Source organism: Parus major, chromosome 3 (assembly GCF_001522545.3).
Source record: "Parus major isolate Abel chromosome 3, Parus_major1.1, whole genome shotgun sequence".
In the NCBI taxonomy this organism is placed as follows: domain Eukaryota; kingdom Metazoa; phylum Chordata; class Aves; order Passeriformes; family Paridae; genus Parus; species Parus major.
The window spans coordinates 92,479,707-92,502,409 of record NC_031770.1 but is presented as its reverse complement, the minus strand read 5'-3'; the positions used below and the strand labels follow the sequence as shown (position 1 = coordinate 92,502,409).

Here is a 22,703-nt window from a genome sequence, read left to right as displayed (position 1 = left end):
TGGACCAGAACTGAATACAGGGTCTGAGATGTGGTCTCACCAGTGCTGAGTAAAATCACTGCCCTGGTCCTGCTGGCCAGACTGCTGCTGATACAGGTCAGGATTGACCTCCTGGGCACATGCTGAGGGTTCATGCTCAACCAGCTGTCAACCAGCACTTCCAGGTCCTTTCCCTCTTGGCCACTTTCCAACAACTCCTCCCCAAGATTTGTTTTGACCCAATGACAGAACCCAGCACTTGGCTTTGTTGAACCTCATGCAGCTGGTCTTGAGCCATCTATTCAACTTGGAGAGATATCTTTGCGGAGTCTTCCTACCCTTTGGCAAATTAAGACTCCCACCCAGCCTGATCCTTTCTTCTAGATCATTGATAAGAATATTAAACAGGACTGGCCCCACTGCTGAGCCCTGAAGAACATAATTTGTGATATCCACCAACTGGATTTAACTCCGTTCCCCACCACTTTGCCCCTGGCTGTCCAGGAGCTAGTACATGCATCCAAGCTATGAGCAGCCTGTTTCTCCAGGAGAATGCTGTGGGAAAAGATGCCAAGGGCTTGACTTAATTCCAAGTAGACCACATCCACAGCCCTTCCTGCATCCACTAAGTAGGTCACCTTGTCACTGAAGCTTATCAGGTCAGTAAAGCAGAGCCTGCCTTTCACAAGCCCGTGCCAGCTGGGCCTGATCCCCTGGTTGTCCTGTGCATGTTGCTTGGTGTCTCTCAAGATGAATCTGTTTCTTAATGGCACTGAGGTCAGGCTGACAGGTCTGTAGTTCCCTGGATCCTATATTTTCTTAATATTGTGTTATTAAGGTGTGATAATACCTGAAAAGAAAGCAAATCAATAACTCAAATATTTTTTGCAGTATAGAATTCCTGTTGCAGAGTGAGCCTATTCATACTGGAAAAAGAGTTGGACTCTTTTCACTTTTGGTAACTAGATGATCAACAGCCAACAAAAGGAGAATTTACACACAGACCAGTGTTAAGCAGAAATATTTTTGAAAAATATCTGAGGAAAATGTCTGCTTCAAGTACAGTTTTGAATTCCAAACCAACAAGATGTGCTGTTCCCAAAGACTCTCTGGGGCTGATATTACCAGTTTTATGTATAATGTGGGAGGCACTTGGCAATGCAGCAGTGTTCATAGACTTACAATTTTTATATGGTATCTCTTTCTATATTTTTTTTTTTTTTTAATTTTGGATTAGAAACTGGGCATTGAACAGCTACATAGAGATGAAAGGAGAGGCCACCAGCTTCCTGCATTTTTACAGCTCTAGGAAGACTTCTCATATAAAGGGGCATAAAAAAGCTCTTAGATTGGGCTGAGAAGAAAGCAAGGTCATGCCTTTTCAGGTCAAGAGTATGATTCATCTACAGGCCATAAGCACAACACTAGAAATATATTCCTGTGAAGATTTCACCTCCAGTGCAGCTGTTTGAAAGATTCAGTTTATTCCTGAGAATGCAGATCCTGGTTTGGGTCAGAGAAGCTTTATCAGCATTTTTATTCCATAGAAAGGCAAAGAGCATTTACTTTAATTACATATTGACAAGTAGAAGAAGTATTTCTGAGTAAAATAATTCCATTTTTCTTGCTTTAAGAAGTAATAAACCATAGCACTGAAAACCTGAATATTTGTGCCTAGGATGTATTGAAATGACAATATCTGCTGTGGCAATGTTCATGGAACAGAATGAGCTATTTTTAGTTCGCATATGTTTTGGAAGTGTTGACATCAGAAAGGATCTTAAAGCGAAGCTGCATTATTTCACCTCTTTAATTAGTAACCCGCAGGTGACATTTATGTTTGGAGACAGATGATATTTTTGTGGAAAGTCACATAAAAGCCTAATATTTATGATGCACATAAAATCATTGAACTTCATCTTGCTGCATAATGGCAATAGTTAGAAGGCTAATTGCACTCTAAAACCTGTCTGGAGACTGGGCTACAGTCACTGAACATGTTCAATAGACCATTATGCTGGTGAATTGTGGCCTGATTCTTGACATTGGCTGAAGTGATAAATTTTTCCTGTTAGGTCATAAAAGAGAGTGTTTTTGGTAAGATTTCAAAATAAGCTTAAAATGGAATGAACTGAGCCCCATTTACCCAGCTTTAATTTTAATATTTTAATATTTTGTCTAATAAAAGTAGAAAATTTAAAGAAAGTGTAATAGAAAATCAGATTCAAACATACATCTTGCTTTTTTTTTTTTTAAAAAAAAACTTTTCTGCTTCTGGCAAAATTTAATTTAATGTTCTCCCTGGGAACTCATGAAGTAAATGCCAGTGCAGTCTTTGACCTCTGAGGGAAGGGGGCTGTAAGCAAGAATTTGACTTTTGCACATAGAAATTTGCATTTTTGGACAGTTTGAGTAAGTTTACTAATGCTTCTTTTAACCTTCCTCACCTATCACAATAACTCTTGCAGATAAACTCTTACACAAGTAGATTTTCTACTTAATTTCCCAATTAATTTAATCTTTTCCTATTCTTTGACATTGTATCTTTGCACTATGTATGGAAAATTCTGTATCCAAATTAATATGCATATTCCTTAAAAAATTATTATCCTGATCAATCTGTTAGCTGACTGCTCTGTTAATTCCACATCTTTTCTTTTTCTTCATTCTTCCATCACCCCATTAAGAATTAAAAGATTTATATATTTGAAAATGCCAGTATGAATGCTAAATATCTTGACTGTGACACTGTTCTTCCAGACTTGTTATCCATACACCAGTGAGTCTGTTTCTGAGGCTGGCCAATATGCATCCCTTGAAGCTAAAACAGATCTATCTGTGGGGTTATTCCTGCTACTTTTGGATCTTAAGGGACTTAGGGGTTCTTCCATTTCAATAAGGTTTTAGAGAGATTAATAAGTAACATTTTTACTAGCTTTTTAAATGTTTCTTCTTTCTTTTCCTTCCTTAAACTTTATCTGTTACTTTAGTACCATTTTTTTATTTTTGGAGACCAATAAAGAGGTTTATCAAAACATTCTATTTATAAGACCTCATGTCTCCTTTTAAAAGCATTTATAATATATTTAAAAGTAGCAGGGTCTATAGTAAATCACTTCATGTAACTCCTTCTAGATGGTGACATTTACTGTTCCATTCACTCGTGACTGGAAGTTAGAGTGTAATGTCTTTGGCCACATTATTTGCCTAAAAGTATTCACCAAGAAACTTATGTGGGTTATTTTTACTTAGCTTTAGGAATTTGTTAGTAGAGATTCAAAAGACATCACTGCCAGTGGGGGACATCGTCCTCATAGAAGTAACGCACTGAATAAAAGAGGATATTAGTAAAACATGGTTGTATCTAAAATAGTACCAGAAAATTCAAAACACATTATTTTGCAAGGATTGTCCAATATTAGCTTGTAATTTTCTGTTTCCACAATGATGCTTGCCAATAATTTATCTTTCTGGAATATTTAATAAAAAGCAAACACATAAAGGACACAAACAGTAAAAAACATATTTAACTTTGAATTCAAGTCAATATTTGGTGTTTTGTGTATTCTGCAAACACTTAAGTGGGTAACTCTATGTCCTGACAGAACTATACTTCTCTTTTGCTGGACTTGGTCGATCCCTTTTGGTTCCCAGAAAATGTGGGGCTTGAACAAGTTACTTTTCTCATTGTCATTTGTTTTAAGTGTTCTTTGAAAATGACACTTAGCATTAAATGAGAAAATCATTATACACTTCCTAGAGCAACTATTTTTTATGAGAAAATAAGGTATCCTCATATAGTATTAACTACTATATGTATCTCAGATAATTAGTATGGATGAGTTTTTGAATTTGGTGTGATGGATTTATTTGAAGGTCCACATTTGTGTCTAGAGACATAATATTTCCAGTTGTTTCTGGACTCTGCTAGAAACAGTGCTTCTCCCTAGCAAACCCCCTCAAACTGGAACCTGTAATGCAGCTAAAGGCTGGCTGTTAGGCTCTTCAAATATGCACAGTGCCATAAACAATTGTTTTCAAATACAAACCAGCTATATTATGATGACTTGGGGATTCCAAATGCAGCTGCACACAGAGGTTTCTGTTACCACAGGGATCTCGTTGTACAACAGTAAATAAAAACAGAGTCCTCTTCCCTTAGTTTACAATTAAAAGGACATGAAAAAGGTTGACTGTGGGGGAAGGAATATAAATAATAATTTATTAAATAGGAATCATAAGTAATTTACACAATACTAAAGTACTTTTTTTTTTTTTTGGCAGAGGCATAAAATAAATTGTGACCGTTCAAATGGCATTATAGAAATGATGATGGAAAAATTTACAATTGACAATGAAGGTACCTACACAGTACAGATTCAGGATGGAAAGGCCAAAAACCAGTCCTCATTAGTTCTCATTGGAGATGGTAGGTTCACTGAAACATTGAAACATTGAAACTTTGGCTCTGATGAAGAAGTGAACTTCAATTATTCTTTGAGTAATTTTGTGACTAATTTTTCATTCACCCCTTCTAAAATTTAGCATTCAAGAAAGTATTGGCTGAGTCTGAGCTCCAGCGAAAGGAATTTCTCAGAAAACAAGGTAAGACGGAGCAGATTGGTGACTTTAGGCCCAGTTTGCAGCTAATGATTCATCCCTGGTGAATGCTAAATGCTTGCAGCTTCTGTTCTTTATTAGAAGATGAGTATATTGTTCAGTCTTAGGAGACACTTGAAACCTTGGTGGATCTTATTTTCTAACATGGTCAATTTGTGACAGAACCTTCACTAAGGAGAGAAAAAAGGAGTTCTCACAAGAGGTTATCTTTGCTCAGTACTCATGAGAAGTGTGCCTACTGTAGGCTCCAGTCCAACAAAACATAATTGCATTTAGTTTTATGCACACAAGTTGTCTGTTCAATATAATTGACGGAAGAGTAGACAGACAAGTTGTGCCAGAAAAGGAAGATTAAAAACTTGACCCTATGGTTTCTTTTGAGGCAAAATTCCAGTAAATGTATATTTGTTGCATAGTTACAATACAGTTGTAAATTTTATACACTCGTTATTGATATTGCTTGCAGCTGAATGAGAAAATTACTATTGGATACCTAATTCAGAATTCTGTCCCTGTGAAATCCTTAAAAAATTGAACTTGAGCTCTAGTTTCTGATTTTCACTTGTATACATTTTCAGGATGAAAATAACAATAATAATTCAAAACTTTTTTCCTAAATAGGTTAGGTAAGGTTCTGTACAGAAATACTGTAATTCTATTTTTTTTTTTTTTGAAGGCTGTTTAAAATTTATTGAGGAAAGAAATTATACCACTTACAGCATAAACTGTACCTTTCAGTACTCAATGATTTAAGTTAAAAACTTGGACTTTGCAACTTCCCGGGTTTGGGTACCAAAATTATGGGCCCTGATCCTGCCAGCACAAAGACATATACATTTATTGAGATAAGCAAACACAGTAATTTAAAAAGGGCTATGTATGTCAGCAAATATTTCTTGGCAGGATTGGAACTTTAATGGGGAAAAGGAATATTTTCTGTTCTGCCTGTAATATTTAATACACTTATAAACTTTACATTATCACAGCAAACAATGTTTGTCATTGGTTTGTTGCATTTACATTAAATATATTATCTGTACATTTGTTTGTAGCTACTTTGCTTCTTTCCTTTAATTGGCAATTTGGCACAAAGGTATATAATAAACTAATTTCTCTAACCCACCATTTTATATTTTGGAACACTACCCAGTTCATACAGATACAGAGATGAGATTCAGGTTTCTAAGCTGTAATGTAGACACTAGGTAAGTATGATACCAACTTGTAGGATTTAGCTTCTAGTGCATGGGTGGTTTAGGAGATGCCTCTTGTTTTGGTGTAAGGATATTGTAATTATCCTTTTGCTCTCTTTCACTGGATCTGATACTCTTCATTCTGCAACATTGTTTTAAGATTATTTTGTTTCTTAGGTCCTCACTTCTCAGAGTTTTTGTATTGGAAGGTTACAGAGGAATGTGAAGTTTTACTTTCTTGTAAGGTAAGGAAATGTCCTTAAAATGATTTTTTAGAATATGTTGATGAAGAATTGAGGTAGAAAAATGCGAAAAAGGATTTAGATACCTTTAAAAACAAAAGTTTCATATGAAAACTAATTTTAACATTAAAATTTCTGACTTCTTGCTATTCTTCAACAGTAATGTTAATGAAAACAAAACGAAAATATAGGACATTTCTAAATGCATTATTAGGTGGTCCAGTTCCTTGTAAAAGTTTTAAGCCATAAGAATAATTTACACAAAATATACATCTCTTTTCTTCTTCTTCAGAAATAGCTAAAAAATTCAGAGTTCAAAATCTTTCTGTACTGTTTTGTAATTTCTCTAACAAGGCATCTGTTATATAATCAACTGTAATCAAATGTGTTACAAAGACTTCTAGAATTAAGGTTATAAAACATGATTTTTAAATTATTTTTGGTTACTGACTTTTGAATCTTAAATAATGGTAATGTGTATTGATTTCAGTGTAACTTCTGCTATTAACATCTTTAAATGCCTTTCTGAACAGATAAATTTTCAATTGTTTTGCTCCTCCAGAGTGACTAATTAGAGGTCTGAATAACTAAGTACATTGAATTCAGGCATCAAAGTCTTCTTGATTCCCTTTTCCTCTAATATGGACTCTTTTGTATTAATTTTCTCCTCTTCTTTTGAATAACTTTTGGCTTATAATTAGACTAACTTGAATCATTCATTATGAGCAATTTACATGCATATTTGTGGGGATTTTTTTAAATTTTTCAATTTTTTTTTTTTACCCTGCTCATTAATTAGGAGACCCTTAAACCCAAGTTATTCCCAGCAGAACTGACCTGGTACTGAAGCTGCCATTCCATGTGCTCCCATTCTAGGGCTCAACACTCATTAGTTAACACAGTACCTTTGCTGAAGTACTTTATAATCTCCACATGCATGTGCCTCAGGCATGAACCCTGCTTATCCTTTCATTCACATGGGGAATTAAAAGTTGCTGAACCAGTTATGCTAGTGTTAATTCTCTACAAATTAATCTGAAATTATCCTTCTTTCATTGACTGTCAAGCCTGTTTATAGCACTGAAGCTGTGAAAGGCTGAGCATCTGATTATTTGCTTTTCACCAGTGTGCTTTTTTGTTCACAAGGTCAGAACATTTTATGTAAATGAAATCTAGGATGTGGGCTGCTTGCACACTCATCATTTTAACTATGCTATTGACCTTATAATGTTTGTTACTGTTAGTATGTGACTGGCCATTAGGTTCACATGGTACTGTTGTTTATGGCTGTTTAACTTATATTTGTACATAGTAAGAGTTTGAAAAACAAAGCCTGGGTTTGTCCTTCAGACTCCAGATACCTGACAAACAAGTTTTTTAGAAGTGTGGCCACTCCATGCTATTTCTATGGTAATAAAAACAATCAAGGAGTACTCTCTGCCATCTCAGGCTGTATCACAACACTTGACCCAGGTCTCTTCCAGGCTCTCTTTAGTGCTCCTCTGAAAACAAAAAACCCAAAAAACCCCAAAAAAACAAAACAAAAAAAATAAAAAAAAAATCAAGGGAATTTTTGCCTCTTCTAAAAGCTTTTAAGAGGGATAATATGAAGGAAGTATCTGTAAGAGAGGGTGTTTTAACTTGACTTTTTTAAAGGCCATAGCATGGCATAAGGAAACAAGGAAACCATGCCAACTGGAAACTTGTGTAGGGCAAAGGACTGACTGTATGATCCAGGCCCATAACAGAAATGATGAACAAATATGGATTGTGTTATAAAAGAGTATATCAAATATTACCTCACATATCCCTTATTTACTATATGATTGGACCTGACTGATTTTTGATTGACTAATATTTAACTCTGAATTAGCTGGGATTGATGGCCGTGTTCTTGGTTTTGTATCCCCTCAATGTCAGTGGAACATGGTTGTCCATCTGAAATATTGAAATAATTTTATGGTGTTTGCTTTTTTTTGCTTTTTGTTTTGTGTTTATTTTTCTTCATATGCCAGCAACTACTGTCATTTTGCTTCTAGTAGTTCTAAATTTCAGAACATTCAGAAGCTACTTGCTCTTGCACAACTTTGGCCCTTACTTGTTCTGTGTCTGTTAAAAGCAAGATTTTTTGGTATGTGGCTAAACAGTGAAAAATGTAACATTTTATAGTAAATGCCAACATGAAATAACTTCAGCACTGCAAATTGCATGTGTCTGAAACTCAGTCTATGTATTGTCAGATTGAGTGCTAACAGTCTTTGATGAAAAATTGTTGAAAAGCATTAAAGGCTTGTTCCTTCAGGCTTTGTTCAAATAAAATTGCCAATCATGTCATAGGACTACAGGAACAACCACTTTGTAGTTACTGGTAAATGTAAAATGCTGCTCACTTTTCTCCAGCAAGTCAATTGCTTTGGGCCAAGTGGTGATCTCAAATACTGTCAGAGATCCATAGCAATCACACTGGTTATTAAGCAAGAATAGATGTGTTTAATTTGAGCATGTTTGATAGAGATGTCTAGGAATCAGTATAGAAGACCCACCTATTTGTCACCTCCACAGAGAGCTGTCATAGATCTGCTCATCTGTGGAATGACTTCTCTAATGTAAAAGGGTTAGAAATTGGCAAGTGTTTTTTCCTTCAAGCAGGCCACTTGAAAACTATTGCAGATCTTTATTAAGTTCCTGGCTGCCCTCTAGCCATTTGTTCAGTTTTTCACTTTTTCTTTAAGGAGCCTTTTTAAAGCAACTGCCTGGGGACTGAGAAATATCTTGCTGGCTCTGTCCCTCTACCAAAGCCACAATGACATCGGAATTCAGGCTACACATGAAAATACCATTGCATTTTTACGACTTTTAGAAGGGTATGGGGATAGTGATTTCAAATAAACAAAAGTGATTTTGAGAGTAAAAAAAAAATAAAATATATATATATATATATATATATATATATATATATATACAGGGATTCTAGAAAGGGCTGCACTTTTAACTTCTTTGAATTCACAGTTTGAGGTAATTTATCCAGCAGTATTTCAAGTGTATCCGACATACAGTTTTTATATCAAAATCAGAACAGTGCTTCAGGTACAGCTGTACTCTATTTAAGCATTGTTTCAATGAACTGCTGCTGCTATAGCAAAATTCTTGCTTTCAAACGACTGCTCTGCATATGTGGTATGTTTTTGGGAGAGACTGCAATTTGTAGGATTACCCAGGTCTCTGTATGCCCCATAGGACTCAATGTAGAAGGTTAAATAGAAAAGGATTTTTGGTGCAGTTCACAATTTTGAAGTCTTGGATCCTTTCAGAATAGTGATTTCAGTTGCTTTCTGCAGCTTATCCATGAGAGACATTGCTTAGGTAGCTGGGGTAAATCTCCAAATTGGCCAAAGATTAAGGTAGGGCCTAAGATCTGTGTTACAACTCTCTGGAGTCACAGGGCAAAGATGAAAAGGTAAAGGAGAATTCAGAAGCTCTAATTTGAAAGATACTTCTGCAGCTATTTCTAGACAAGCTACAAGCACAGAGCAAGGGTGCCAAACCATCTAAGGGAAGAGATTGCCAAGATTTTCTTATAGAATTTTACAGGGCTCTGAAGTTGTAATCTGTATCCTGTGCTGTAAAGAAACACTGTAGGACTGAGATTTTCTTAGAAGGACTTGGTTGAAATAGATTTTTTTACTTAACTTTATTGGACATGTGTTATAAAAAATATGGTTCATATGTTGAAAGTACCTATGTGACTTCCCACAGTGCAATACCTTTCCTCAGGACATAGCCAGGCTTATGTGCCTTTTCTGTTGTACAGGTTGCAAACACAAAGAAGGAGACTGATTTTAAGTGGTATAAGGATGGTTCTGGGGCTGATGTTGAGGAGCTGCCTGATCTGCAGAAGGGAGAATGTCACCTCAGTATTCCCAAGGTACTGTATCACCTGATGATTACAAATGACAGCTTCTGCTTGACACACTATAGATTTGCCAGACAAAGAAGCATGCTAGCTATCATGATTTTTTTGAACCGTTGTATGAAAAAACCCCTTATTTTCTACTCTTCTGGTGAATAACTATTGCTAGCAAAAAGTATCTGTTTTTGTAGTCAGCTCAGAATCCATGCTTAAGTTCCTTCAGAGTCCTTTGGTGACCTGTATCTTATCCTTTATTATTACTCCTTAATTTTTCAACTTGTTCAAGCACCTAATTTTTGACAGTTTTCAATTCTATTGCCTAAAATGAACAAGTTCAAAGTTTATGGCTTCATAAGATCTATCTTTATGCAAACAGGATAACACAACTTCTATCTGAAACTTTAACTTGCACAGATGCTGCCTTTGTGAAGTGACAAAACCTCCCAGAATGAGATTTTCTGCTTTCAATAATATGCATTCCATCTAAATTGTTTATTTATTGGCTTCATATTCTTCTAATTTCCTTCCTTCATTTCCCTTGAAAGAGGATACTGACTTACCAGCCTCATTTTTCTTGAGCAGACTTTTTTGGGAGGTTATTTCTGTTTCTGCTTGTCTTGGACTGCTCTTGTTAGTTGTCATTCAATTTTATGCTATTTGTGCTATGGTTTATATGCTTGCAGATTTTTATAAGTCTAAGTATTAAGTCATCTCCAATCTATATATAAATGTTTGTATATTTTCCTTCAAGCCTTAAAAGGAATTAAAATAAACCCACAAAATCTGAAAATCCCTGCTGCCTTTAATGCAATATCACTGTGATAGATTTCAGAATGTAAAGTCTCCAAGGTTAATGAATTAATTATTTACTTAGCACAGATATAATTTGACTAGAATTTCTGCTTGAATGCAAGCAGCATGAAGGAGCTGATATTACAGGATATAGATTTGCTGTTATGATTTACATAATTAGAAAAAAAAATTGTTGAAGAAAAATTACATTTCTAAGGCTTGTGTAGGTTGCAGTTATGCCTTGTTACATCTTACTACAGTGCTTGTAATTTCTACTGACCAAGATCAATGCTGTCTTTTTGGAGCAAGGGAAAAACCCTCATGGTTTTATTTCCTAGAGGAAATTGAACTGAAATCAGAATAGGGTTCAGGCTTAAGAACTAAATGCTAATCTATATAAAAAAAGCATGAACAAGTTATTCATAGTTTCCATCACTTCCTTGGTAAGATTATTTATCCAGAAGACAGCACAATGTATGTTGTTTAGAAAATTATGCAGGGGTTGAGCAAATCTAGTACTATCTAGTACAACCAAGTTTGTCAGTAAACATCTTGTGTCTTCCTTGCAGCTGTCTCGCAAAGATGAAGGGGTTTATAAGGCGACACTATCAGATGATAGAGGTCATGATGTATCTTCTCTTGAATTATCAGGAAAAGGTAACATTCAGTCTACTGCAATGGAATAATGATCTCCACATGTTCTCCATAGGTGTCAAAGATCTACCCTTGCAAATGTCAAATTAGCATATATTTTTGGTGTTTGAATTTCATTTCTCTTATGTTATAGAGACCTGAACTGCAGATCAGCACTTTAGGAGGGTGACACTGGGTTTTTTGTAATTAATCTCTAGCATTTTGACAAGCAGGAGATGAAGTATGTTTCTAACTAGACAGACACTCCATTTTATGGGAGATCACTCTCTCTCAGGTTTGTTAAGCTTTAATATCTACAAAAAACCCTAAAGAAACAAAGTGCTATGTTCATGTGGGACTCTCAGTGGGGACCGAGGGTGCTTTTGATTCTAAATCATAAAACTGTTTCGTGGGTTAGCATCAGCTGGCATCTCATCTCAACACAGCCACTTGCTCACTCTCTTTCAGTGAGATGGGGGAGAGAATTGGAAGGGGAAAAGCAAAAAAATCCTGGGTTCAGCTAAAGATGGTTTGATAGGTAGAGTGAAAGCTGAGTATACGAGCAAAGCAAAACAAAGAATTCCTTCACTGTTTCCCATGGGCAGGTAGATAGATGGTAGGTTCAACCATCTCTAGTAAAGCTGGGCTCCATCACACTTAACATTGACTTGGGAAGAAAAACACCATCGCTTCAAATGTTCTTCATTTCCTCCTTCTTCCCTGAGCTTTATGTGCTGGGTATGAAGGCATATGGCACACAATGTCCTTTGGGTCAGTTGGGGTAACCTTTCTTGGCTGTGTCACCTCCCAACTTCCTGTGCACTCTCAGCCTCCTCTTGGTGAGGCAGTCTGAGGAGAAGAAATAAAATTCCATTCCACATTGTACAAGTACTGCTCAGGAGCAGCTAAAACATCCCTGTGTTACCAACACTGGTTTAATCACATATCCAAAACACAGCACCATAAATCTGCTATGAAGAAAATTAACTCTATTCCAGCCAAAACCAGTACCATTTCTGTCCCTTATTCCATACCATTTATGTCATGCTCAGGTCCCACACTTTGAAATATGTTCTCATTAATCACCTCCTCCTTTCCTGTCCTTTGATATATATATAGATAGATAGATAGATATCATTCCCTTGGTCTGTGGATTTGTGCATGTGTATCCTGAGCACTGAAATAAGAAAAAGGTACAGTAGGTCTCCATCCTATGGTCAGGTGTCCTTCTTCCAGTAACTATACTTCAGGTATGGCAAACTGTGTTTTGCTTGAAATACACAGTGAAATGCCCATTTAGAGAATTCACAGTACCTGTGGGCCCAGGAGGCTTTCAAAATGTCAACCAGAAAACCCATGAAAACTGCACTATTAAACCAAATTATTAAACCAAAATATGGGTCTCCTAAATGATGGAATTACCCTTGAAAAATAAAGGATAAAAAGAAAAATCTAGCAGGAGCAAGGAAAACTGCATATTCTAAGGGACAGGTTACTTCAGGCTCTGTATCCACTTACATTCAAATGATGTTAAATGCAAATAAGAGAATATAACCTAAAATATATGCATGGTAGACATTTAAAAAAGATTTCATATGATATCAGACATCACAGTGAGATACAGCAATTCTATTTACATTTAATTTTTTTTAATGTAAAAAATGTCAGTTTACCTTGACCCTGAGATGAGTTCAGCTGGTTACAGTACAGTGCTAATAATGCCAAGGCAGTGGGTTTGATCCCTGTATGGGCCATTCCCTTGAGACTTGGACTTGATGATTGTTGTAGGTCCCTTCCAACTCAGAATATTCTGTAGTTCTGAGCCGATAACAAGCCCTGATCTGTTGCCAACATGAGTGAATTTTACTTAACTTTGGTGAAGCATGCTTCCCTGGATATATCTGCTTAGATCCCACCAAACAGGCCAAAGTGAATCTAGATTCATCCCAACTGCATGTAGACATTTGTCACAAGTAATGAGTATTTTTTGGATGGCTCCTAGCAGAAGGAGAAACACATTTTAAAAAATTAACTCAGTTTACCAAAAATCTTATCATTCCTTTTCAACAGATGGAAGAAGTACCTGTAACAAAAGGCAAAGATGAGTATCAGGTGGAGTTCTTAAGATGTGGTTTACTGCAGAAGGCTGTATTATCAATTGATGCTGTCACAGGAATTTTTCTTTTGCATAAACTCTGCCCATTATTCTCAGAAAAAAGCCCCACACTCATTTAGACAGTATGGCTAACATAACCCTACCTCCTCAGGCATTTGTAATGTTATATATGTATATATATATAATATGCAATTCATAACCTTATGTCACAGTGTCAGTTGAGGCATACTGGAGATTGCTAAGAATTATGGAACTGTATCATGATTTATTTTAGCTGAGACAAAAATGTACATATACAGATCAATACAGAACAAATATATAAGTTGTATTTTATTTTCTGAATACTCTGTCTTCCATTTTCATAAAAATTCATCAGTGTTGAATATGCATCCTTCAGACTTGACTATGCATTCTTTAGACTATGGTGGTTTTTTGCTCTTTTTACCTTACACAGTGTCACTGAATATGATTCTTCTGCTATGGAAGGGTTCCCCACTCTTGTGCCCTTGGCTCCAGGGCTCTCTCCTGCCACAAACCCATCAGCTCTGTGGTATTTCAAAGGCTTGATATGATACCTGCTTTATTTCACTTGCTGTTAAAAGACTTCACTTCTGTCAAATGCCACCCTACAGGGAGAAGGTGAAACTGTTTTCACCAAGAAGGAGATAATTTCTTTTTCACCCGCACTTTCTTTTGAATGTGAGCTATTCAGTTTTAATGACTTTTTTTCTTTTTGCTGGCCTAAGGGAGAGAGACAAAGAGTTTGCAGCAGACAGCTGACTCCACAAAAGGCTGAGATACTCAGAATTCATATGCTGTACACAGACAGTTTCCAATTTGTCCTGTACACCTGTTGCAATTTTAATGGTTTTCTTTGCTTAAGGATATGAAGATTTCCCATATTGCTTTAATTAAACTGAACATAAAAAAGCTATATTCTGATTGAATTTTGATGGTACATTTTCTCCCTTTTTTTCTTTCTCTCTGCAGTTTATGATGATATAATTCTGGCATTGAGTGGAATGAGTGGTAAGTAAAAGCTGTCTTGAATTTTCATGTAGTTTTATTTTATTTTGAAATTACATGAGGATGAGACAGAAAACTTATATTTTAAGTGGGTAATCTCTATGAGTCCCAATGCTTATATTATTATGGATGTTGTTAAATTTCTGAACAGGCAGTTGACCTTGCTAATTGTCAGAATTAAAAGGGAACAAAGTATTATTCCACCTAACTTCTTTGGTTTAGATACTGTGAAAATGTTGCAGCAATAATTTTCTTCCTATTTTCCATTAATAAGTGAACCTTGATATAGAGAGAATGAGGTTCTGAATCTGTTCCCTGTGAGAAGCTGTTCCTCCTGCTTAAAGAACAGGGTTTGCACAAGAATAAAATTTTTATGCAAATAGAACCATTTCACGTCTCTTTCATGGCAATTATATGACTAGATTGTTATTTCACAATAGATCTTGCCAGTCCTGATGCTTGTATATGATAATAAAGTCATAAACTTATACTGAACTTTCACCTGATATAAATCAGCAGATGCTCCCTGAGGGGTATGACAATTGTGTCTGTAATACTTCAGAATTGTGACCCAGGTCTTAAATTTCCTTTTGTCCAGCCAGTACAAATAATCTATTCCTCTGTTTCCTGTTCATTCCACTATCTCTCATATTTGATCCATTTATACTCTATTTAATATAGGTAAGTCAGCCTCCCCACTGAAGATTCTTTGCACTGAGGAAGGAATAAGGCTCCAGTGCTTCTTGAAATACTACAATGAAGAAATGAAAGTCAGCTGGTGCCACAGGTAGATGAGAATATTTTTTTCAGTTTAACTTGAGAAACAACTGCTGTTGTTTATTATTTAATATTTACTACTCTGAGGCTATTATACTATTCTATTAATATTCTATTCTTTAATCATTTATAAATTGGACCACATTAATGAATTTTTCTTTCCAAAACAATATATTCTCTTTTAACATAAGAAGTACATAAGGTAAAAGAAATATTAAAAGGCTTGTCCAACACCCATCAGGAGGGCTGTATTAGATAAGAAAAAGGAATCTACTATATTGTGTTCTTTTATTCAACACAAGTTTGCTTGTCTTCTATTGTATTATCTGACTAGTTAAAAGACAGCAAAATATTTGGGAGAAGTTTCTTATTCAGGGCTGCTCATTTTCTAAAATGGATGAAACTCTCCTCTAGGTCTAGATGAATACCAATGATCTGTTCTCACAGTTTAATAAAAGCCTGTATTAAGAACAGTGTTATTTTTTTCCAAAGTGTCACAGTCTTAAGTAACCAAAAATATTTTAATTTTGATATTTCTCTTTGAAAAGATATTCAATGGGGCACAGAATACCTTGAGAATAACCCTCAGGGTTGAGGATATGACTGAAAAGGAGCTTTAAAGTTGGGAACAGTTTTCCACTCTTATGTTACATTAATCTTTTACTTTGGAGACTGTCAAATCATCAGTGTATTTACAGTTAAATATGGGTTCATATATTCTGTTATGTCAAGTCCTTGCTTGTTGGAAAGAGTAGGTAATATTTGAAAGGATTTAAAAACTCTTCAAGAGTTTCAGCTTTCACATTTCTTGATAGCTTACAAAGATGACACACAGTGAGTTGGTCTGACTTAGACAGAAATAGTTTGGCTTATCAATATGTTGTCCTAGATTTGCAATGCTTTCTATGAAGACAGGAACTCCAACAGGGCATAAATTATTACATTCAGGGAGCTCAAGAGCACTTCTGCAAGGCCATGCAACTGCATTTATATCTCAGACTTTCTATTTACAAAATTCTTCTTTCATAATAGTGATACTAGTAATGATGACAAGGAAAAGAAAAAAATATTTGCCTCTGCCTTTTACTGTATCTGCTTGAGTTTTAAAAGTGACAGTCTATTCTACCATCCATTTAATAAAAGTATAAACATAATGAATGCTACATGGCTAATATGGAAATATTGGTGTGCATATTTACATTTACATTTATATTTGTGTTTATGGTTATATTTATATTGTTTATATTTCTGTTTATCTTTATATTTATATATTATTTATATTTACATAGAGAAATATTTCAGATTTTATTATACCTTACACTTTGATTGTCTTGAAGATCATTGAACACAGATTCTGAATGAATAAAATTTCAATTCTTATATGAATACAGTAGCTATAATCAGAGATGTTAAAGCCAAAAGAAGACCAAAATCAACCAACCAGCATTTTCTAGCTTCCCATGTCCTTTAAATGGGATTATAACAATTTTTTTTCCTGGAAAAATTAAAGTGCTACACAACCCATGATTTTTTTTTAATTTATTTTTTTTTACCATGTAAATTTCTAGCAAGCATTTAATTATCCACAATCTTTCATATCATGAAATACATTAAAAGTCCTAGACCTAGTATTCATCATCCATTCAGGGTACAGTGGGAAACATTATATGTAATATTTTCTAATATATAGCTGTTTCTATCCAGAAATCTAATTTGGTAGACTGAATTCAATAAAGTTGTCTTAAAGAAAGGAAAATGGTAAAAACACTTTTTCACCATCAAAATAATTCTAGCTATGCAGTCAAATTAGCTCAGTCTAGGCAAATAAAATGAGTGATCAAGGAAAATCTAAAACTGACTTCATTTATTAAAAATTCCAGCTAAAGATGCTTGGGGAGGAAGAAGGAAAAGAAGTATTTCTTTAGTTAATGAGTGAAAGAAGAAAGTTCTCTTTGAGCCATTGAAAATGATCTGGTTTATATGCTCTCATTAAATAGCTTCTTCTCTTTCCTCTCTTTGTGACAGACTGTGGATCAGAAGACCACCTGATCTGAATCTGCAGAGCATTTCTTTTATTCTTAACTAGGAAGGATTGATAAGTCAAGCTAATGCCATAGTTTTTGAAAAGAGTTTTTATTACTTATCTGCAGTTAAGACATTTTTATTGTTTCTTTAAAAAAAGCAAAGATGTCCTTTCACTTGATGCAAGAGTAATTTTACACAAATCTTTTGCTAATTGATTTTTGAAGTTAATGAAAGACAGAAGATTTGTTTCCTTCATCAAAAAATGTGATTTGCCTATGATTTACAGCCCTTATGTATTATATTTTACTGTGTATGAAGTGTACAGAACCCTAAGCACTTTCACACAGTTGTGTATGTGCATGAAGATGTAAGCATAGCTTGGTGTGAGGAGAGAAGGAGGATGAGAAAAGGGTGAGCAAATGAATCTTAGAAATGAAAACACAAGCTAATATTTTCAAAGTGTTTTGTACTCCCACCCGGAAGCAGAGAGTATTCTGGAAAAATGAGGCCATTAGTCACACTCTTTTTATAGCTTTGGAGCATTATATTATCATTTGTGACTTTTTACAGATGATTTCCCACGGACAACATACAGGAAAAGAATATTCAAACTCATCTTTATTATTTTTTTTTATTTTTTTGCTTTTCCAGGGAATCTAAGATTTCTTCTGGTGAAAAGATGAAGATTGGAGGTGGAGATGATGTTGCCTGGTTGCAGATAAGTGAACCCACTGAAAAGGATAAGGGGAACTACACATTTGAAATCTTTGGTGACAAGGAATCGTACAAGCGCACGCTTGATCTGTCTGGTCAAGGTATATTTATTTATAAGATCAGATTTGTACTGTGCTTTTTCATGGATTATGCAGATTTTACTGGAAATAGAGGAATTACAGTAAAAAGTCTTTGATCAGAAGCAGTCATAGCTAAGTTTTATAACTGTTATTATCTTTTTAATCTTGTATCTGTTTCCAGCACCAGCTGCATTAGTTTTCAGGGCTCTGGTTTCTCATTGTGCTACTGTGTGACCCTGTACACGTTTTAAAAGATCTGTAACATGGGTGTGTGTTGAAATGTTTATAAGTGCAAGTTATGTCCATGGAAGATAACCCTCTCAATTGTTTTATTACAGCTTTTGATGATGCATATGCAGAATTCCAGCGACTCAAGTAAGTGCTGCATCGTTTGTATTTTAATGCCATAACAATAGTACCTTTGCTCACAAAAAATATTTTATTATTAATTTAATCAATAACATTATATGTTTTTCTTTCTTTTTCAACGACTTTAGGGCAGCTGCTTTTGCTGAGAAGAGTAAGTTTATTTTACATTTTATCAGAGGTGTTTTACAATGTAGTCGAGTATTCTTTTTAAAGCATCCATGATGACATGCTACCATAACTTACTGAGTTCTGTGGCTAGAGAAATCCTCTATTGACTCAAACTATGGCAATAACAATAGCAATTTGTGGATTTAGTTGTCGTTTATTGCAATGGAAACCCACTAAATACTTCACAAATTTTGCAAGCCTCTAGTGTATCTTTTGACTGCAGAGATTTGGTGGAGTGTGAATTGTGCGTCATGCAAGGAGGTGTTGATTCTGAGAATACTGAATATTGGGATCTCTCTATTAAGTAAAAACCTGCTAGCTGCTGTCTGTTCTGCACTGCTTGCTGAGACCCAGACTGTGGGGAAGCTCATTACTGCTAGGTGTACTGGAAATTATATCAATTCCCAGGTGATGAAATGATGCTTCTTCCCACAAAGACCGTGGCTGAACAAATTTTCCTTAGGTTTTGGATACCACCAAGAGGAATGCCCTTCTTACTTTCCTCTAGGCCCAAAACACAAACTGTCAAGCTCAGCAGTACCTTCAAGGTTGTTATGTCTATCAGTTTAGAATGTTGCGGCACAATTTCCACCATAAAAATCTAAGGAGGCTATACAACACATTAAAACCCTCCCAAAATATCACAAAAATTGTTTTATTGTTAAAGATTACCAAAAAAACCCAACAAACCTGTTAGTCATGACACCAAAACCATTAAGAAATGAGTAATTCTGAGGTCTAAGCTTCACAAATTCACCATATTTTTCTTCAACTCCTAGATCGTGGTAAAGTCATTGGTGGTTTGCCTGATGTCGTTACTATAATGGATGGGAAGGTAAGGACAGCTTTCTTCATGCTGAGCAGTGAGATATTTACTTTGATGTCAGAAGGTGAGGGAATACAAATGGTTTCATAGAAACTGAAAGAAGAAGAAGGAGAATAATTTTAGTTTTAGTTCAAATTTATAATTTCATAAGTAGTAGAGCCCCAAATTATCTTTTAAATGACTATGGAATATATCTGCTAAGTTTATTTACTGTGGAATTTATCTGCTACATATTAACTTAATAAGACTTGATTAATTATTATGATTTAATTATTAATTTCTCTTAAATGATGTCACTTTTGAAAGCAATTGTAATTAAATGTTGCCCATGTTACAAAAAGGACAGAAAGAATATAACTCACAATATTAGAAAAAAGGTTATTTTCCCAATATTTTATTTTTGTGTTTGCATCATCATTCCTTTAAATATTTTATAGAAAGTCTAGTTTCTATATGCTATTAGTTAACGTTGCCTCCTACGTTATACGTCTAAGTGATTCTTGAAGTAATATCACTTCAAGAATCACTTAGACTTAGCTTGCCACTAGATTGTACCCACAGTATGTAAATCTTCCTTCAGCATTCTGACTTTGGATGTATGAATTGTGCAAGACCACTTCTATTTGTGAGCATATGGTGCTTTCAATCACTGAAAATTTCTTCCTGTTTTATTTTTACTCTGAGTTATATCACATCTATTCAGTCATTGTCAATCAAGAAAAACATTTCTCAAAAACGTGCATGTGTGAACACAGATGGACTTTCTCAGCTCCCTCTTCATCAGGATTTGGTGAAACCTGAAGGGAAATGTGGAGGGACTATAAGGAAGAATTATGGTAGAAATTGTCAGTTTGGGATTGTTAACAGTAGGGTTTTTTCTTAGTTTTATTTTTTTCCTGTTTTCTTTTTCCTTTTTCTTTCCTAACACAATGCTGCATATGTTGAATTCCTAAAGTGGCGTAGTTACCTAGGGCATAGTTATCTAGAGTGAGTTTTCAGCAAAGGTAAACAAAGTACAGACTAATCAATACAGCTTCTCAGATTTTTCTTTCATTTTTTCTGTGATCACAATACCTAAATATGTGCAGTTTACATACACACACTTAGAGGGTGGTTCAGCAGTACCTCTATAAAAATATGGAGGAATGCTCATGAAAATTTTACAAGCTACTTGAATCTCAGTTCAGCTTTTGAAAAATGCCTTAGCTGCCAGGATGGTCCATTACATAATGTCAGCTATTTTCTGAATATGCTTCACATGCATTTAACACATGGCCAGGTTGGACAGGACTGCGAGCAACCCTGCCTGGTGGAAGATGTCCCTCCCTATGGCCAGGGGATGGCAAGCAGATGATCTTTAAGGTCCCTTCTAACCCAAACCATTCTATGATTTTAAGAGCACTTTACCAATATTTTGGTATTATTTATTCTTCATAAAATATTTCCACTTTACCAGTCAGCCACACCTGGAATCGGTGTCCAGAGATTCATGTTATGTATTCTATTTTGAAGTGATTTTTTTTTAATCATCTCGAGCAATAACCTCAGGAGGCCTTGGTCAGAAAAGATTTGCTCAGTTCTCCTCCCTGCTGTGTACAGGAAAGCTTCAAGGATGTTTTTAAAACTATCATTGCCTGAACCTCATGTCAGACTAATGGGTTGTCAGGAGTCTCCTGCAGGCAGGACTGTAATGACAGTCCAACTTACCATCTTCAGACACTGTAAGCCTGAGGCTATTACTGTATCACAGTTATTGGTGAGATGGTGGAAAGTCTGAATCAAGGGAAAAAGAAATATTAAGGACTACTTTTCAGTCTTCAGGAACAAGGTACCAAGTCTTAGTTTAATTAGCTAAGAATAAAACAATGCATAAAAACAATACTGAGAACATCCTGGTTAAACAAATCTTACTGATCTCAACATTACTTCTGTCTTTCTCCCTCAGACACTAAATCTGACCTGTACTGTATTTGGAAACCCTGACCCTGAAGTGGTCTGGTTCAAGAATGACAAGGCCTTTGAAATTGATGAGCACTATGCATTTTCACTGGAACAAGGGAAATACGCCAGTTTAACCATCAAGGGGGTGACTTCAGAAGATTCAGGCAAATACAGTATCCATGTCAAGAACAAGTATGGTGGGGAAACAGTGGATGTCACTGTAAGTGTGTACAGACATGGTGAAAAAATGCCTGAAATTAAGCCTGGCCAACTTGCTAAGCCCAGGCCAATACCACCATCAGAAGAAGTCCTCAAACCTGAGGGCAAGTGAAGATCCTGTAACAAGTGAAGTTCCACCTTCTGATAAACAGAATAGAATACTTGAGCTGTATTTGAGCTATTGCCACACAAAATTCATTGGTAATGTCAAAAGGGAAACTGAGTTTTTAAGTTTGCTTTGGGAGGTAGCTGTGCTGTGGTGCTGTACACTTCTGCAGCAATCTCAATTTGAATGCATATAATAGAGTAGGACTTGCAAACAGTGAAAAAGCCAAATTCCTGCCAGAGGTTCCCATATGAAATGGCACGTTTCAAAAACCTACAAACATACAGTAAACTTTCATTTTCACACTTCTCAATCTTGTGCAAAAAACTCCCCCAAGTCCAAGCAATACAACAAGCCTCTGAGAACAAAAGCCCCAACAGTAAAGGCAGTGAACTGGTTAGACATTCAAAGCTGGTCCTTTTGGCTTTGAAGCCCTTGATCCTGTAAGTTTAATGAATAGTCTTGTTTTAGTAGTGATACTCTTGTTCTGTCAATAGTGGGATTTTAGTAGACCTTTACCAATGTTCACTCTGTACTCACTGAACCATAGGTCACGTGGTTGTGTTTTGTTTTTCCTGCTTTGTGCTAATAAAACTTTAAAGTCACCTTTGCTACTCACTGCTCCAAATCACACCTAACTAGTTCTATTTACTCTTCTTCATTGTTTAATTATTGCTTATTGCACAATTTCACAGCTGGTAGACTAGCAGACTATCGACTTTCAATAAAGAATGCAAATTATGGTTAATCACAGTCACTGGGTGGCACTTGCAACATTAATTTTACTTTTTACAATACAGGTCAAGCTTAAACTGGCATCAGAATATATGTATACAATTCAGTCACTTAAGATAATTATGTCTTTGGTTCTCCTCTCAGTGAAAAGAACAAGGGAACTCTTCCATGGGTGAAGTGATGCTCTTCTAGGCAAAAATTTCAGTACATTCTTATTGTGAAATATTCAAGT

At 35.5% G+C, this 22,703-nt stretch overlaps 1 protein-coding gene across 2 annotated transcripts in view; it reads left to right on the top strand.

The window, feature by feature from the left end:
• The window catches only part of MYOM2 (myomesin 2), a 76,542-nt gene extending 54,053 nt beyond the window's left edge, over positions 1-22,489 (top strand). For both annotated transcript variants that reach the window (XM_015623198.1, XM_019006183.1), the window contains 12 exons: positions 4,264-4,408; positions 4,525-4,584; positions 5,970-6,037; positions 9,846-9,959; positions 11,306-11,393; positions 14,476-14,514; positions 15,193-15,298; positions 17,965-18,128; positions 18,446-18,482; positions 18,605-18,627; positions 19,424-19,479; positions 21,416-22,489. In XM_015623198.1, the coding sequence (XP_015478684.1) occupies positions 4,264-4,408; positions 4,525-4,584; positions 5,970-6,037; positions 9,846-9,959; positions 11,306-11,393; positions 14,476-14,514; positions 15,193-15,298; positions 17,965-18,128; positions 18,446-18,482; positions 18,605-18,627; positions 19,424-19,479; positions 21,416-21,742 (1,227 nt within the window). In that variant the 3' untranslated portion in view covers positions 21,743-22,489. The remainder of the gene's footprint in view (positions 1-4,263; positions 4,409-4,524; positions 4,585-5,969; positions 6,038-9,845; positions 9,960-11,305; positions 11,394-14,475; positions 14,515-15,192; positions 15,299-17,964; positions 18,129-18,445; positions 18,483-18,604; positions 18,628-19,423; positions 19,480-21,415) is intronic.
• The last annotated feature ends 214 nt before the right edge of the window (positions 22,490-22,703 follow it).